Below are 16,912 nucleotides of genomic sequence, written 5' to 3'. Positions count from 1 at the left end.
TCATTGGCGAACCTCAAAGTTTTATTTCTTTTCCATGGATTTTAATACCTACTCTGAATTTTTCTTTTCTTTCCTTTACTGCTTGCTCAGTATACAGATTGAATAGCATCGGGGAGAGGCTACAACCCTATGTCACTCCCTTCCCAACCACAGCTTCCCTTTCATGCCCCTCGACTCTTACAACTGCTATCTGGTTTCTGTACAAATTGTAAATATCCTTTCGCTCTCTGTATTTTACCCCTGCCACCTTTAGAATTTGAAAGAGAGTGTTCCAGTCAAGCTCTTACATTAGCATTATCAATTTCAAAGTACAGGTACAGACTATCCTGCCATATATAGAAAAACATATTTTAATAGTTATTCATCGTAACACCGCCAACAGTACAACACGACTAGAGCGTGGAACAGGCACTAATCTGATAACAGTTTTTCGAATGTTGCTGCACCATCATATACACTATCATTATATCCAGGTGTCATCCGGTAGAAAATTTGTAGACGGTACAGTCGCATATTACTCCATCACGATTGTTTGTAAGCAAAGAATGGTACCCATATTTGTGGACAAACGACTTTCTGTAGTGGTACTTGAAAAATTACCATAAATGGCAATTTTCCGCCAGTGCACGGGCATGACTTGCTTTGAAAATCATTAGGCATGCCACAGCATGCGCTAGATAGTATGTTCCAAAACGCCACACATAAGAAGCAGATTTTTCGGGGGATCATATCTAGGGTTCTGCTGGTGACAGAAAGGGAAGGTCAAGTGTTCTGGATAGCTTTGGGCTAGAGACAATTTGTATACACAACGGAAAGATCATCTTACTGTAAGTGTCCTACAGTACACTGTTGACTTTTGAATATTACATACTACCTTCAGCTTAGGCAAATTTTGCATTAGATGTAATCTATAATGTGCCTTAAGGGGCTTATCGAGGAACCATTTAGTTCATGGGTACCAAAACCGACCCGTGGATTCGAAGACGGCGACGCACAGCAACTGTCTGAATTTTTACGACAATGATAGCGAACAAACTTGAAAATTTACCTGATAGCCCAGTCAACGAAGACCAAAAAAGATCAAATTGGCGAAAACCTCGTGCAGTGGCAAATTTTTGTACATTTGTGGGAGGGAGTGTTACATACAGCATACTAAATATCCCGACCTGTGGGGTGTGAGCATGAGGTGGGAGGGGGGCACTTAAAGGTTAACTTTTTTATGTTTTTCTTTAGTAATTAGAAAATCGCAGCTTCTAGAGAAAATGTTTTCCAGTAGTGACTTCAGGAAGGCATTTGATACCGTCCCGCACTGTCGTTTAGTGAGAAAAATACACTAAAAAACGAAGGATTTATCCGAGTGGATGGCACGGAAATTGGTAGACGTGATTTACATGTGCAGGCAAACAAACGATTACTGTTTCAGAAAAATTGGATGATTTATTCAGGAGAAAAAGCTTCACAAATTGAGCAAGTCAATAACGTGTTGGTCCACCTCTGGCCCTTACGCAAGCTGGTTAATTGACATGGTTACTGGATGTCCTACTGCGGCAGTAAGACAGGAGACAGTGACGGTTAAAAGTTGCGCTGAATTAGTGAGTGACAATGGGCAAATGGGAGTGGATGAGTCTGAGTGATTTAAGAGTGCAGCGTTGGGCTAGTGGATGCGAGCGAGTTAACAGTTTGGGGAGATGGTGGGAGTATCTCCTGTCTCACAGCTAGCCTCCTTCGTTCTGTCCTACTACTACACTCTGTCACTATTTCCCACTTGGTCTCTCTTACTGCTTCTATCTCATTCATTCCTTCCCACTGTTTCTGTCTCTTGTCAGTGTCACTACCTCTCTTCTTCGTTCTCATTGTCGTAGACTCCATCTCTCATTATCATTAGCTCTCACTCTACTCTACTTTCTCACTCTCATTATTCCTTTGCCATTAGCACTGTCACCTTCCCTCTTTTCCCAGCACTGTTCTGTCACGGTGAACTATGTTCCACTGTCACTACGCCCCTTTCTTTCTATCACACTGCCATTGTCTCCTTCGCTCTTCCTATGCCACAACCACTGCCTACTGTCTTCTAGTGTTTATTACTTTTCCTTCTCTTTCCCATTGCCACTGTCTTCTTCTCTCTCAGCATAAAAAGCGCCAAATACCATAATTTCAGGAAAAATTTTTAAATGTGCTGAGGACGGTAGAATGAGGCAGCTGATACCCCATTTTTCATTCGGTCTTTTAAAACAGGTGCATATAAGCATTTTTTGTGCTCCGATAGGACCATCTTTCCTCTGGTGAAAATATTGCACAAAAAGTATGGTGTAGGGCGATGACTCGTATTCGAAACAGTTGGGATTTTCCTCGGGATGTATGCATGTATTTTCTTGATACCTGTCTTTGGGATTGTACCACTTTTCGCAAACTCTTCAAATTGGGGTTAGCAATCTCTGTATTGTTCAGTGTCTGTATTGTGTAATGCAATGTCCTTCAGCCATTCATGCATGTATGTCTGAAGGAACACACTGCCGACGATCTACAGTCATATTAAATTAAAGAAATTTAATCGTAAATTGCTAAAACGATTCTACACCAGCTGTACAGATGATTAGCGACGTATGAAAAACTGTACCAGAGCGGAACTAGAGCCCGGATTCTCCCTTTAACGCGAGTTGTCAACTTAACCACTTTGGCTATCCATGTTCGCTTCCGGCACTGACGCAAAGTTCCGTTTGCCGCTGTGTCTATGTACCATACTGGCACGTATTCTGCTGATTCCCGCACAGGGAGAAACATTGTTACTCTCATTGTTTTGCCTTGCCGCAGTCTGAAATACAGGTTGATAATGTCTGTATTGAAGTTAAAATCTTCTGGGCTATTAGGCCACGTCATGTTTCTTCTAAAATGATCGGCGTTTCGACCCCTCTGCTGGGATCTTCTTCAGGATCTTCTGGTGTCCATTACCACTAGAACAGCTAGTGTTCTAGAAGTAGTGGACACCAGAAGATCCTGAGGAAGATCCCAGCAGAGGGGTTGAAACGTCGTTCATTTTAGAAGAAACATGACGCGGCCTGATAACCCAGAAGATTTTAACTGCAGTGACAACGGCCACGAAAGCCTGCAGACTTACATAATGTCTGTATTGTTCACTGTCTGTATAGTCTAAAGTAACGTCCTTCAGACGTGAAATATGGGTCGCTCTGCGAAGCGTGCACGGATAGCCAAAGTGTTTTAGGTGACCGCTCGCATCGCATTAAGCGGGAGGTCCGGGTCTCACTCCATCTCCAACACAGATATGCATCTGTCGCTAATCATTTGTACAGCTGGTGTATAATAATATTTGCAGTTTGGGAATACATTTCGTTATTGAAATTCAGTTACAGATCCTGCAGAAGACACATCGCACAGGAATTTTTTGTTGACTCCCTGTAGCACGAAACGAAACCGTAAGAGCTGTATGATAAACATATTCAATCACTGATGATAAAATGATGTTACAAATCGTCTTAGAAGAACAGCTACGTTATGTATGTTTCATTTTTGCGGTTTAGGATTTCGTAACAGCAATGCTGTCAAATATTTCGATGTTTTTAAGTGTATGTAGCCAGATAACAAAAATAATACACATCTTTTACTGACGCACCCATCGACATATCAACAGAGAAGTCAGCAGGACGAATCTTTATTCTTTAGGCTCAAGGTTTACCTGTTATGGAGTTGGTGACAGAGACATACAAATATTAGTACAGCATGTTATCCTAATGAGAGGAGCCATCGACTGTGCCGCCTGTTTCTTAAATAAAAAAATACTTTATAAGGAATAGGAATGTTGGACACGTGTGCTTGAGAGAAAAGCCATTCATGTTGCACCTACGGGTCATATGTAGATCTGAATGATGGATCACTACACTTTTCTGGTTTTTTAACCTACAGTTTAAAGTACATAACGCATCCTGAGATTTCGTGGGATTTGTTGAATATTCAAAGACAATTGCATTGGATTTAAATAGTGCTCTTTAGTGCAAAGCAAATTTTAAAGTTATTTGCACGTAAAGTAGCTTAAGTTCTATTTTCCTTTCTTTATGTTGCTTCATGTAGGCTATGCCGTGTATGCAGTTTAATTAACGTAGACAGATATATGAGTTTCGGAAGCAGCCATACGACATGAATCAATGCAAATGTTTGCCTCTATGGACTGAAGGGGACTGTACTTAATGTAACGAGTTTCTGCGTCATTAAATCTTTGTCTCATTTTTCCTTTCAGGATGTGGAGACTGAATCTGAAGAAGGAGAGCAGACAAAAAATAAGATATCAAAAGAGGTTATACTGCAGAAGATAAATGAAGAGAAACGTTTCTTGATCAATAACTTTGAACATGTCCGCGCCATGACGGAGAGCTTCGTGGAACAGATGAAAGAGTCCGTTCAAGTCTCGTTGCTGAAGGAACTTAATCAACTGGTAAGCAACAGACCTTCTGCAAGTCTAATGCAACTGATAGATAAGTCACTCTTGTCTTTCAAATTAAGTCACTATGTGACAAATTGTGGCACATATCCTTCCTAACGGGAGTATCTTTGAAGAAACGCCAATTTCTTCAAATGCTGTGTACGTCGGATGTCTATCGTAGGAATATACGCCATTTTTTGTGTTTATATAGTTTTTCACATCATTATTTTTTGATGTGTCGGTGCAGTCAGTACAGGACTATTCGTGGGGTCTCTCATACCACGTCCAATGTCAACTATAGCTGATTTTTAATTTTGTTTTAATCTTACGATGGTGCGATAGTCTGACACAGCCAATACGTGCCACAACCAAAATAAAGCTTTCGATAATGCTCTATCAAGCCCAATTTGAGTACCTGGTTCTACGTGAATAGACATCAACCGTGGGACGGATAACTCTGTGTTTGCATTTTTCCACAATAAGTAGCTACGTTGACGGCTTAATCTATAGTGCTAACGATTCTTGTTTTATACGCAATACATAATTACGCAGCATAGTCTCCTTTCATTTACGTGTCCTTCTAAATAAGCGTCATACATTGAGCAACCAGTAATGGGTTCGAATACCAATATCTGAAGGAATTCTTTGCTCCTGAAATGCTTATGGCAACACATTTTACCCTCCTACATTATTTACTATTTTAGTTCCGTAAATACCCGAAACACAAAAAGTACTGCAACGCTAGAGGACAGTACCGATTTGCAGAATGACCTGCAGAGGACTGATGAATGGCTGCTGACAATGATCATCAGTAAATGTAACATATTGCGCAAAGATAGGAAAAGGAAGCTACTGATGTACAACTACACTGTTGATGAGAAACTGCTGGAGATAGTATCTACAGCAAAATATCTCGGAATAACTATCCAGAGTAACCTTAATTGGAGTGGCCACGTGAAACGAATGGTGGGAAAAGCAGATGCCAGACGAAATTCATAGGAGGAACCTTAAGGAAATGTAACTCATCCACGAAAGAAATGTCCTACAAGGCAATTGTTGGACCCATTCTTGAGTATTGTTCATCAATATAGGACCCTTACCAGGTAGGACTGATAGAAGAGATAGAGAAGATCCAAAGAATAGTGGCGAGTTTCGTCACGGGATAGTTTGGTCGGCGCGAGAGCGTTACAATGGTGCTCAACTCCAGTGGGAGACGCTACGAGAGATGAGTTATGCATCACGAATAGGTTTATATTGAAATTTCAAGAGAGTACTTTTCCGGGAACAGTCGGACAACATATAACTTCCTCCATCATGCATCTCGCAAAATGACCACGACAAGAAAATTCGAGAAATTAAAGATAATAGACATGTTTACCGACAATCATTTTTCCGACGCGCCATTCTCGAGTGCAACAGGGAATGGGGTATCAGTTAGTGATACCAGAAGAACCCTTCACCACACACCATCAGTTGGCTTGCGGAGTATGAATGTGTTTGATTTGTTCACTGGTTTGGATTATTCTCCGAATAGCTACTGCAACGTAAATCCATTTTAAACACTTTACTGTATTCATCACTTGGCCTCCCTCTACAATTTTACACCCGTCTCTCTCTCTCTCTCTCTCTCTCTCTCTCTCTCTCTCTCTCTCTCTCTCTCTCTCTCTTCCCTTCATTACTAAATTGACGATTCCATCCTGTCTAACGATGTGTCCTATCAAACAATCCCTTTTTTACTCAAGTAGTGTGTTAAATTTATTTTCTTCCTCTTTTCGATTCAGTACCACATTTCAAAAGGTTCTGTTCTCTTCTTGTCTGACCTGCTTATAGCCCACGTTTCACTTCGGTACATGCCAACACAAATTCAGCTTCAGAAATGCTTTTCGTGCTATAGTCAGTCTGCGTTTTATATCTTCTCTACCTCGTCCATCATCAATTATTTTGCTGTCCATATAGTAAATCTCATCTGTTACTCCAGCATCGCCTGACTAAATTTGATTACATTCCACTAGCCTTGTTTTACTTTTGTTGTTTGTCTTACAACCTTTCTTCAAGACATCCATTCCATAGAGCTGCCCTTCCAAGTCTTTTGCTCTTCTGAGACAATTACAGTATCATTGCAATCTTCAAAGTTTTTGTTTTTTCTCCCTGAACTTTCATCCCTTCTCCATATTCGTCTTTGGTTTCGTTCAGTGCTTGCTGAAAGTACAGATTGAATAACATTGGGGATGGGTTACAACACTGTCTCACTCCCTTCTCAATCACTGCTATCTTTCCATTTGCTCTGACTCTTATAACTGCAGTCTGGTTACTTGTAAAGATAACCCTTTGCTCCGAATACTTGATCTCTGCTACCTCCAGAATCAAGAAGTGTATTCTAGTCAACACTGTCAAAACCATTCTCTAAATGTACAAATTTTGTAAACGTAAATGTGCTTTTTTCACGCTACCTTCTAGGATAAACCTTAGGTTCAGTATTGCCTCGGATGTTCCTACATTTCTCCAGAACCCAAACTGATCTTCCCCGAGATCGGCCTGCATTACTTTTTCCATTCTTATTTAAATATTCTACATCTATACACATACTCCGCAAACCATCGTATTTGCATGGCTTATGATACTTTGTTCTGTCCTGTTCTACTAGTAAATGGTGCAGGGTCAAAACGATTGTAAGTGTGTCTCCGTACGAGTCCTAATTTCTCTTAACTTGTCTTCGCAGTCCCTAGGCGAAATGTACGTTGGAGGCAGTAGAATCGTTCTGCAGTCAGCGTGTTTCACGAAAAGAATTCATGATTTCTGAGGTAATTTGTCTGTCTCACATATCTTGCACACCAAGTGGAATAGCTCAGGATATTCCATGTGACATAAAATTCATCTTGCCGTATCACCATATCCTCTTCGCTTTCTATAATATTACCTTCAAGTTCATTTCCTCAGTATAGTCCTTCTATATACTCCTTCCAGCCTCCACCTTTCAGCTTTCCCTTCTTCCCTAAGTACTGATTTTCCATCTGATCTCTTGATATTCATACAGCTGCTTCCCTTTTCTCCAAAGGCTTGGTCGATTGTTTGATTTGCGGGAAGGGGTCAAAAAGAGAGGTACCATCAGATTAGGGAAGGATGGGGAAGGAAATCGACCGTGCCCTTTCAAAGGAACCATCCCGGCATTTACCTGAACCTCCAAAGGTCTGCCTAATAATTCTACAGGCGGTATCTATCTTTCCTCTAGTTATATATGCTTCTATAGCCTTGCTTGTCCTCGAACCATTCGTGCTTAGCTATTTTGCACTTTGTCAGTCTCATTTTTTTGACGTCTGTGATACTGTTCACCTGCTTCATTTACCACATTTTTATATTTTCTCCTGTTATCAATTAAATTCAACATCTCCTCTGATTCTGTGATCTCCAAGGGTTTCTACTAGGTCTTGTCATTTTACCTATGTGATCCTCTGCCTCTTTCAGTATTTCATCTCTCAAAGCCACCAATCCAGTTACTGTTGTATTTATTTCCACTGATTCAGACAATCATTGCCTAATGCCACTGTGGCATCCTCAACAGCTTATGATTCTTTTAGTTTATCTAGCCCCCATGTCCTTAATAATGTTCAGTACATAAAACAAAAAAAAAAAAAATTGCGAGAAGTCGAACATTCTGAATAGTTAGCCCATTGGATTCTCATGCGAGTGGTTGATGGATCAAATCTCACTCTGCCCATACACTTCGGTTATTCCGAGGTTTGCCTAGATCATCAGGCAAAGCAAATACCGGGATGGTTTCTTAGAAACGACACTCACGATTTCTGTCCCCATCGCTTGCAAAGTTCGTCTTCGTCCTCTGTCCCTCAAAATCTTGTCGGGACGCTGCTCTCCCAATCCTCCTCCCTCCTACTCTTGTACAAAGAGTTTTCTGCTACGAATTTATGATATAAATTCTATTCTATTCTATCGCTTGAGACTTGTCCCACAGTAACGCAGGGTCAGCCATCGTTAATCCGGATTTGGATACAAATTCCACGTCTTACTTTAAAATCAGCAACACCTGACTCTCTTCGTTTTGTAAACAAAAACCTGCGTTTCTTGCTAAAATGTATTTTATTTATTCCAGACACGTTTCGCCCTTTACTTTAAGGTATCTTCAGTCGAATCTAGAATGATACAGTTTTGTATTGACATGCGGTATCTGTGGATTATTATTCATGTTTTACGTAATAAGTGGTTACCTATAGTTTTCCGCGTTTTTAGTTGGCATCTGCGTTTCCTCTCATCTGGTCAGACGCTGGAGATCGCTTTGTAACTTTACTTACGAAACATAAGCAGGTTCTTACGTTAAGAACTTTTTTCTTTGCAATTTTCATATTTTTTGCCCTCATTGCTGTGGAGCACTATTAGTGGCCGGATGCCCTTCCTGCCGCCACCCCGTACACCCTGGGACGGAATTAGTGTACCCCAACTGAGTGCGTCGAATGTAATCCATGGAATAGTGCGAAAGTGTTGAAATGCCCGCGAGCCGTGTAACTGAGGCGGAACATGGTGACCAACCCGGTATTCATTTAGCGGGATGTGGAAAACCGCCTAAAAACCACACCCAGGCTCGCCGGTACATCGGCCCTCGTAGTTAATCCGCAGGGCGGATTCGATCCGGGGCCGGAGCGCCTACCCGAGTCCTGGAAGCAGCGCGTTAGCGCTTCTCGGCTACCCTGGCGGGTCGAAATTATGATATGTAATAATCAGGGAATATTCACCTATTTCTGTGAAATACGTTTCTTTGATTTTCTATCCAAATAGGTTTGTTTTTCTGTGCCTCCGTCACTGGCTTTATTTTAAGTCTTAAGAGTTAAATAAAAAACTGAGCAACAACATATACTATTGTTTGCAAAATAGAATTATACATATGTTATTATTAATGTAATTATTGTTTTGCTTTTTCCCATAATAGCTATTTGCATTTGGTTGTACAACATTCATTCATGAGTAATCGGCAGCCGGTTATCTGTAATGGTATGATTGGATAGATGCAAATTAAGAAAATTGTTTTGTACAATGTGTTTCGCGTGAGAAACTATACGAAAAAATTATCACTGCGAAAATTTTGTTTGAAATGCTGGGTTTGAAGATGCGAAGAGTTCCAGACGGCAAGATTGTAGCTGGACCCTTCTGCAGTATTATTAAGGGAAGCTATAATGGTTGTACCTCGCCTCTAATGGTACCACCATCGTCGATACGTAAAGCATCAACGAACCCACCGTCACATCAAACCATTTATCGATTTGTCTAGGGAGCAAAGTTGCCATTAGTATGGCAAATTAATGACATTTCATGGGAGACTGTATAAGATTATGCAGAAATGGACCGGTTGGTGGAAAGCAGAACTATTAAGAAAAAATTGAAAGTATTTTGAATGAAACAGGTGGTGTATGATTGATCAATAGGATTATTCAATTAATTAAAGAATTAAAATGGAACTTAACTTCCTGGATAAAAAATTAATTGTATTCTGATTCATGAGAAAATGCAATAAGCTTTGAGAATATGTAAAAACAATTGCTTAGTCAAAGCGAGCTGCATTTTCCAAAAGCTGGGAAAAACTGAGCCTGAAGTGGATATTATCAGGAGGATGAGAAAATAACACACTCGGTGTAATACATTCTTTTGAATCATGAACAGACTGTATACGAAAGAACATGTCAAGGGCACAGTCTGTACTTGGCCGAATAATTTGTGGATAATGAACTTGGCACATACGCTCCAAAGTGAACTGATAGTGAGAGGAAAGTTAGCTCTTTATATGGAGACTAACAGTCAAGCTCCTATAATGGACTAATCATTATTACGAAATTTTATGTCTTCAGTGTTATCTGAAATTCGGACTGATGGGATGAAGTACGTGCATCATTATAGGTTTCATAGCGTGATGTTGCATGGTCGTTTCGTAAGTAACTGTTATTAGAAAATTCGCTATTTTAATTACTATAATAACCCTGTTTTAGTTACCTGATCGCTATTGTACAAAATTTTTGAAAGCCACGAAGAATGTTACTGTTACTATCCAGACGGGCAATCGAAACACAGTGTTCTCGATTGTAAGTTTTATTGCTGCGCAGAATCTTTCGCTGTTCTGATAAGGATAGGTAAGCAATAGAAAATTTACATTTCAATCATCGCTTCATTTCTTACACGACTTATCCATTTTAAGATTAGAGGAGCGGTTGTGAAGATAATGATCAACATTATTTAGCATACAATACACAAATGTGGGAAATGTAATCCACAGCCATGCGTTTCTGGAGTCAAGCTCCCATTATCTGGCTGCATGCCGTCATGTTTCCATACATACGTACTTAAAAAGCACCAATTAGTCATACAATAAATGAATAATAAAAGTATTTGGATATAAATTCCACGTCTTACTTTAAAATGAGCAACACCTGACTCTCTTCGTTTTGTAAACAAAAACCTGCGTTTCTTGCTAAAATGTATTTTATTTATTCCAGACATAAGCAGGTTCTCACGTTACGAACTTTTTTATTCTCAAGTTTCATATCTTTTTCCCTCATTGCTGTGGAGCACTATTAGTCTTCTGTTACTAGTTGTAGATATTTTACCAACAACTGTGATTTAAGGTCGTAACTACTGTGTGCTTATTTTATGTCTCATCCCGTTTGGTTTGTTTACAAACAAGTTGCCTATCTAACGAAATATATTCGGAGAACTAACATCTATACATTTCCTCTCTCTCTCTCTCTCTCTCTCTCTCTCTCTCTCTCTCTCTGTGTGTGTGTGTGTGTGTGTGTGTGTGTGTGTGTGTGCATGCATGCATGCATGTGTATCAGTGGTCATTCACGATGAGTTGTCGAGAGTTGAATATGATTGTACTGTCTGTCAGAGTGGTTGAAAGTTTTGGTGTTCAGCTGATCTGAGATATGGCTTAAACGTTTTGTGGAGGGGTTTATGGACAAGTGAGTGGAAAGAGGCTGGGTGGTATTATTACGATAATAATTCTTTGTTGTAGTGTCACTTTATTATTTTACCTATTATTGCAAACAATATTATGTGTACTTGATCATTAAACAGGGTTTCCTTTTCTGCTTTGGTTTTCTGCATGTGGCATTTTTCTTTCAGGGTTAGGAGTTTTTTTTAAATTGTGGATTCTAATTATTATCATCTCTTCTTCTCTAGAGGCTGGTTTTTGATTGTGTTCTTTTACGTGTTCTACAACTGTGGAGTGGTTTGTCCCATCCTTCCACACTTCCATGTGTTTTCTGTATCTGACACCAAATGTGCTACCTGTTTGTCCTCTGTATCTGCCATCACAGACGTTACACTGTAATTGATGTATACATGTTTTCTGGCATACATCTATTCCTTTTGTTAGCTTTGGGATGTATTTTCAAATATAACTATCTGTTTGTATGTTATGTTTACGCCTTGTCTTTTGAAAATGTTGGTGTTTTTATGTGTGGGTTGGTATTTGTACGTCATTGTTTACCATCATACGTTTTCTCTTATATTTTCCTGATTATTCTGTGTAGTTTTTATTGCACTGAATGTTTGTGATTGTGTTTGGTCCTGTTGTATTGTTGTCTGTGGTTTGTGGTATATGGTTTTATTGTATTTTTAATTATGTTGTTTACATTTGTAACCATTGATTTTGGTTATTAGCATTATTATGTCATATTCTTTTTGGTAGTTTTCTTTGTTGAGTGGCACTGTGTTGAGTCTATGGAGCATGTGTCGAACTGATGCTTGCTCTTGTATGTGTGGGTGGTTTGATGGCTGGGGAATGGTAATGTCAGTCATTGCGAGTTCACGGTAAGTTTCAAACGTATATTTATTGTTTTGTTCTTTGAAAGTTAATTTGGATATTCTGTTCTCTTTCAATTATGAATTTTATATTTTTATGTATTTTGTTGCTCTCAGTTTGTAATTTTCCTATTTTTGTGGTTTGTGGTTCATCTATTAAGCAGAGGATGTCATACATACACGTGAACCAATGTAATATGTTGTATTATTTTGCTACTATTTTTTTGAAAATGATATGTTTAATGTAGTTCATAAAGGTATTTGCTAAGGCTCCTGCAACTGGGAAACCCACTGGTAATTCATCTTCTTGCAAATAAAATTCATTACTGAATTGGAAGTAATTTTGTTCTGTTATGAGCTATATTAATGTGAGTATTTCATTAATCTGTTCATTGAGTTGACTATGTGTTTACAAATTTTTGTCTATGATGTCTATTGTTTATGCTACTGGTATGTTGGAATACATGCTTTCTACATCAGGTGATATGAGTATTGCTGTGTCTTGGGTTTTTATATCTTTTATTTGTTGCATTAGCTGTGCGACGTTTTTAATGGTTCTGTCTTCTTGTACTTAAAATTTTTCAGACATTAAGTTTAAGATGTATCCTGAGAGCCTGTAAGTGGGAGATTTGTGAAATCTAGTATCAGCCTCGCAGGGAAATCCAGATTTTAAATGTTTGGTTGGCTTCTGAGGACAGGAACAGTGAGATTAATTTGTGTCAGATTTCCTTCATTCGTATTATTCAGTATGGTATCTATATTTTTCAGAACGTTTTTTATTTTTGCCTGGAATCTGTTTGGTGGGTTTGATTTTAATTTTGTAACGTTAGTTTTTGAGATAAATTCTTGTGGTTTTTCAATGTATTGTTATTTGTCTATATGTACTACTGTTTTCCGCTAGTCTACTTTCCAAATGGTGACATATTCATTTTGAAGTTTTTTCCTAAATTTTCTGAGTGTTACAGATTCTGTGTTTGTGTTGTTTTTGTGACGTTATGTTTTTGTGTTGGCTGTGATATTATGGATTTCTTCATTTACTAGTTGTTTAGTTAATACGAAGGTACTACTGTTGTTTCTCACCTATGTTCCCTTGTCAACACACTTTTTGCTTCTATAATGAAATTCCTTATCTAATCTTCAGCTATTTCTGAACTTCCATTGTATTTTAATCCTTTCTCCAACAGATGTCTTTCTTTCCTGTTTATTTGTGTATCTGTAAGGCTTACTAATCTTCGGTAGAATTTGTGTTTATTCGTTTTGTGGTTGTGTTTAGGGTTATTGTGCTGTGTCTGGAGTTTCTTGAGTTAACTAATCTATCTTCGGTTAACTGTTTCCATTCTTTGTACAGCAATGTTTGTGTGACTTTCGTGTAGATCAGATTGGAGAAAACAGCCATATTGTTATTGGTGTTTCCAAGTTGCAAATGTGTCTTATGTAACTCGTAATTTAGCTCTTATTTTGTAGAGTATATGAATTTGATTTCGATTATCATCCGCAATTTCTGGGTAGCACGCATTACTTTTTAAGTGTTGGGTGAACGGTTTCACTTACTAATAGTAACGTCCATTCTCCAGTATGCTCCTTTCTTGTAGTGATAACATCCGCCACATCTGCTTCAAACCATAATAGCTGTCTTACAATGTACTGGCTAATTCTGAAAACAATCCAGCTCACGGTAAGGTAGCTATTGTGTTTTGAAACAGATGTGGCCGGTAGTATCACTACAGGAAAGGTGCACCCTGTTGAATGGAGAACTCCGATGGTGCCCCATATGTCGTCTACTGGAGACAATCTGGTGATCCAGCAGATCTGGGCCATATGTCGACACTCTGTAGAGCCTGTTGAGTTACAACATAGGTACTTGGACGAGCGTTATCTTGTAGGAAAACACCCCTTGGAATTCCGTTCATGAATGGCAGCACAACAGGTCGAATCACTAAACAGACATACAAGTTTGCAGTCGGGGTGCTTGAGATAACCACAAGAGTGCTGCTACTGTCATACGAAATCTCACCCCTGACCATAACTCCAGGTGTAGGTCTAGTGTGTCTAACACGAAGACAGGTTGGTTGCAGGTCTCCTTGAAACCAACACACAACCATCACTGGCACTGAGGCAGTACCAGCTTTCATCAGGAAACGCAAACATCCAGTGAGCTCTCGCTTGACGCCACTGAATTCGCAAATGGTGGTGAGGAATGTACGCTAAAGGGCGCCTGGATCGAAGCTGTCCTGGAAGTAATCGATTTCTAACAGTTCGTTGCGTCACTGTGGTTCCAACTGCTGCTCTACAATGCGCCAGAGCCATACGCCTAACACGATGGTCTTCTGCGTCGGTAGTGCCACGTGGACGTCTGGAGCCCCGTCTTCTTGCGGCCTTACATTTTCGTGAAGACGGCTGCCGGCAGTCATATATAGTGGAACCATTACTGTCAAATTTTTCTGCAGTATCGAAGACGGAACATCCAGCTTCTCGTAGCCCTATTACATTGCCTTGTTCAAACACAGTGAGGCGCTGATGAGGGCGTCTTTGTTGCCAGATATAGAAACACGCCACCAATTTTCGTTCGTTTCACACAACTCCTTCTTGGTGTTGAGATTTTAGAGATTTTAGAGTTTTGTGTATCCACCTAAATACACCCCACACAGACAGTCTCTTCAGAACGCGCAACTTTCACTGATGGTAGATATATGGTAACGAGTTCTGGTTTCTCGGAAGATCAAAACACATTTGCTGTCATTGTTCCCTATAAAAGAGATCTCTTTCTTGAAAGGAAACTGCCTTACATTGACCACAAGTCAAGGTGACATGCCACTTGTAATGCTTCTCTTAGATTCGGGTGGTGTGCGGTAGTCATGTAGCTAGGCACCTTGGATACAGCCACATGCATTAAACCTTTTGTGTGCGGTGCTCAACGCTGTCACACCCTTTGTGATTATACAAAATGTAGACTGTAGTTGTGCTGAAGTCGGTGTCCTTCCATCATAACGCTTAAGAGCAAACATGGTTCATCACCGCATATCTTTGGCTGTGCATCATTAAATCTGTGATCGGAAGTTGCTGTCAAAATCTGTGAACGAACGTTCAACTATTCAGCAGCTTATGTATTGAATTAGACCACCCTGAAAACTACGAAACAACCGTCCAAGCTGTTAGTTTGGCAAATGATTCATTATAGCCATTCACACAAAACGTCTTGCGATAAGCTCACGGTTGTCTGTTATGTATACATGACGAAATCGGATTATGGAGATGCTGCTACGTATGACGTATTTCCGTGCAACGCTGCTGTTGTAACAGTATGTTCACATTCTCGTTAACTGCTTTACAACTTAAAGAGTTGGTAAATTCTCTATATGTAGTCCTAATACGTGTATATTATGTTTTTCTTTTTTTAAAAAAAGAAAATTAACTGTTGGAGCGTTCGTCCAGTACTGTAATAGAGACCCTCCATTTAATAACTTGTTTGACCAGCTTTATTACATGGTAAAGCTACAGTTATTATTTTTAGGAATTTCTTAAATTTCATGACACAATGTCAGTATTAAGATAGCACTAGACGTCAAATATCTATTTGCACAGTTCTCGTAAATTTAGCTGTAGTTGTTCGTGGGCTGTGAGATGTTGATAATGACATCTCACATCAGATATGTTAGATATTAAGTGAATCTGGTGGCCAGCATGTGAACTGGAATTGAACATAATTCTTCTCAAATTACTGTTGTACGACTGTTATATTGTGTAGACAATTGCTGTATATCAATGGAGAGAGTCAAAATGAGGTAGGAAATACCAGCAACGAAAGGATGCAACCGTTAGAAATAATACTGGTGTAGATCATAGAATTCACAACGCCTTTTGAAACTAAAACTAGTGCTTTTGCGAATCCAGATGATTATGATCCTTACATTTGTACGTTCCACAATGCACGTGCCTAGAAATTGTTGTTATTGAAGACAGAATATCCACACAGAATAACCTATATCAGGTAACCACTTCATAAAATACACTATTTTAGTTGAAGATGTTGCTATGCTTTTCAGACAAAAGCGACAGTGTCACTGTGTTATGAAATGCACCTGTACTATGTGATCAAAAGTATCCGGACCCCCCTCCCCCCCCCCCCAAAAAAACATCGTTTTTCATATTAAGTGCATTGTGATGCCACCTACTGCCAGGTACTCCATATTCAGCGACCTCAGTAGTCATTAGACATCGTGAGATAGCAGAATGGGGCGCTCCGCGGAACTCACGGACTTCGAATGTAGTCAGATGATTGGGTGTCATTTGTGTCATACGTCTCTATACGAGATTTCCACATTCCTAAACATCTCTAGTTGCACTGTTACCGATGTGATAATGACGTGGAAACGTGAAGTGACACGTACAGCACAGAAGCGAACAATCGATCTCGTCTGTTGACTGACAGAGACCGCCGACAGTTGAAGAGGGTCGTAATGTGTAATATGCAGACATCTATCCAGACTATCACACAGGAATTCCAAACTGCACCAGGATCCATTGCAAGTATTGTGACAGTTAGCCCGCCCGGTTAGTCGTTCGGTCTAACGCACTGTTTTCTGGGCGTGAAGGCGTGCCAGTCCCCGGCACGAATCCGCCCGGTGAATTAGGGTAAGGTCCGGTGTGCGACCAGTCTGTGGATGGCTTTTAAGGCGGTTT

At 39.7% G+C, this 16,912-nt stretch overlaps 1 protein-coding gene across 1 annotated transcript in view; it reads left to right on the top strand.

The window, feature by feature from the left end:
* LOC126298505 (uncharacterized) overlaps positions 1-16,912 on the top strand; it is a 40,429-nt gene that overhangs the window by 5,511 nt on the left and 18,006 nt on the right. Inside the window, exon 2 of the mRNA XM_049989841.1 lies at positions 4,250-4,444. Coding sequence (XP_049845798.1) covers positions 4,250-4,444 — 195 coding nt within the window. The remainder of the gene's footprint in view (positions 1-4,249; positions 4,445-16,912) is intronic.

This window comes from Schistocerca gregaria, chromosome X (genome assembly GCF_023897955.1).
Source record: "Schistocerca gregaria isolate iqSchGreg1 chromosome X, iqSchGreg1.2, whole genome shotgun sequence".
NCBI lineage: Eukaryota > Metazoa > Arthropoda > Insecta > Orthoptera > Acrididae > Schistocerca > Schistocerca gregaria.
Note: the sequence above shows the minus strand (reverse complement) of the source record. Positions and strands in the feature narration are given on the sequence as shown.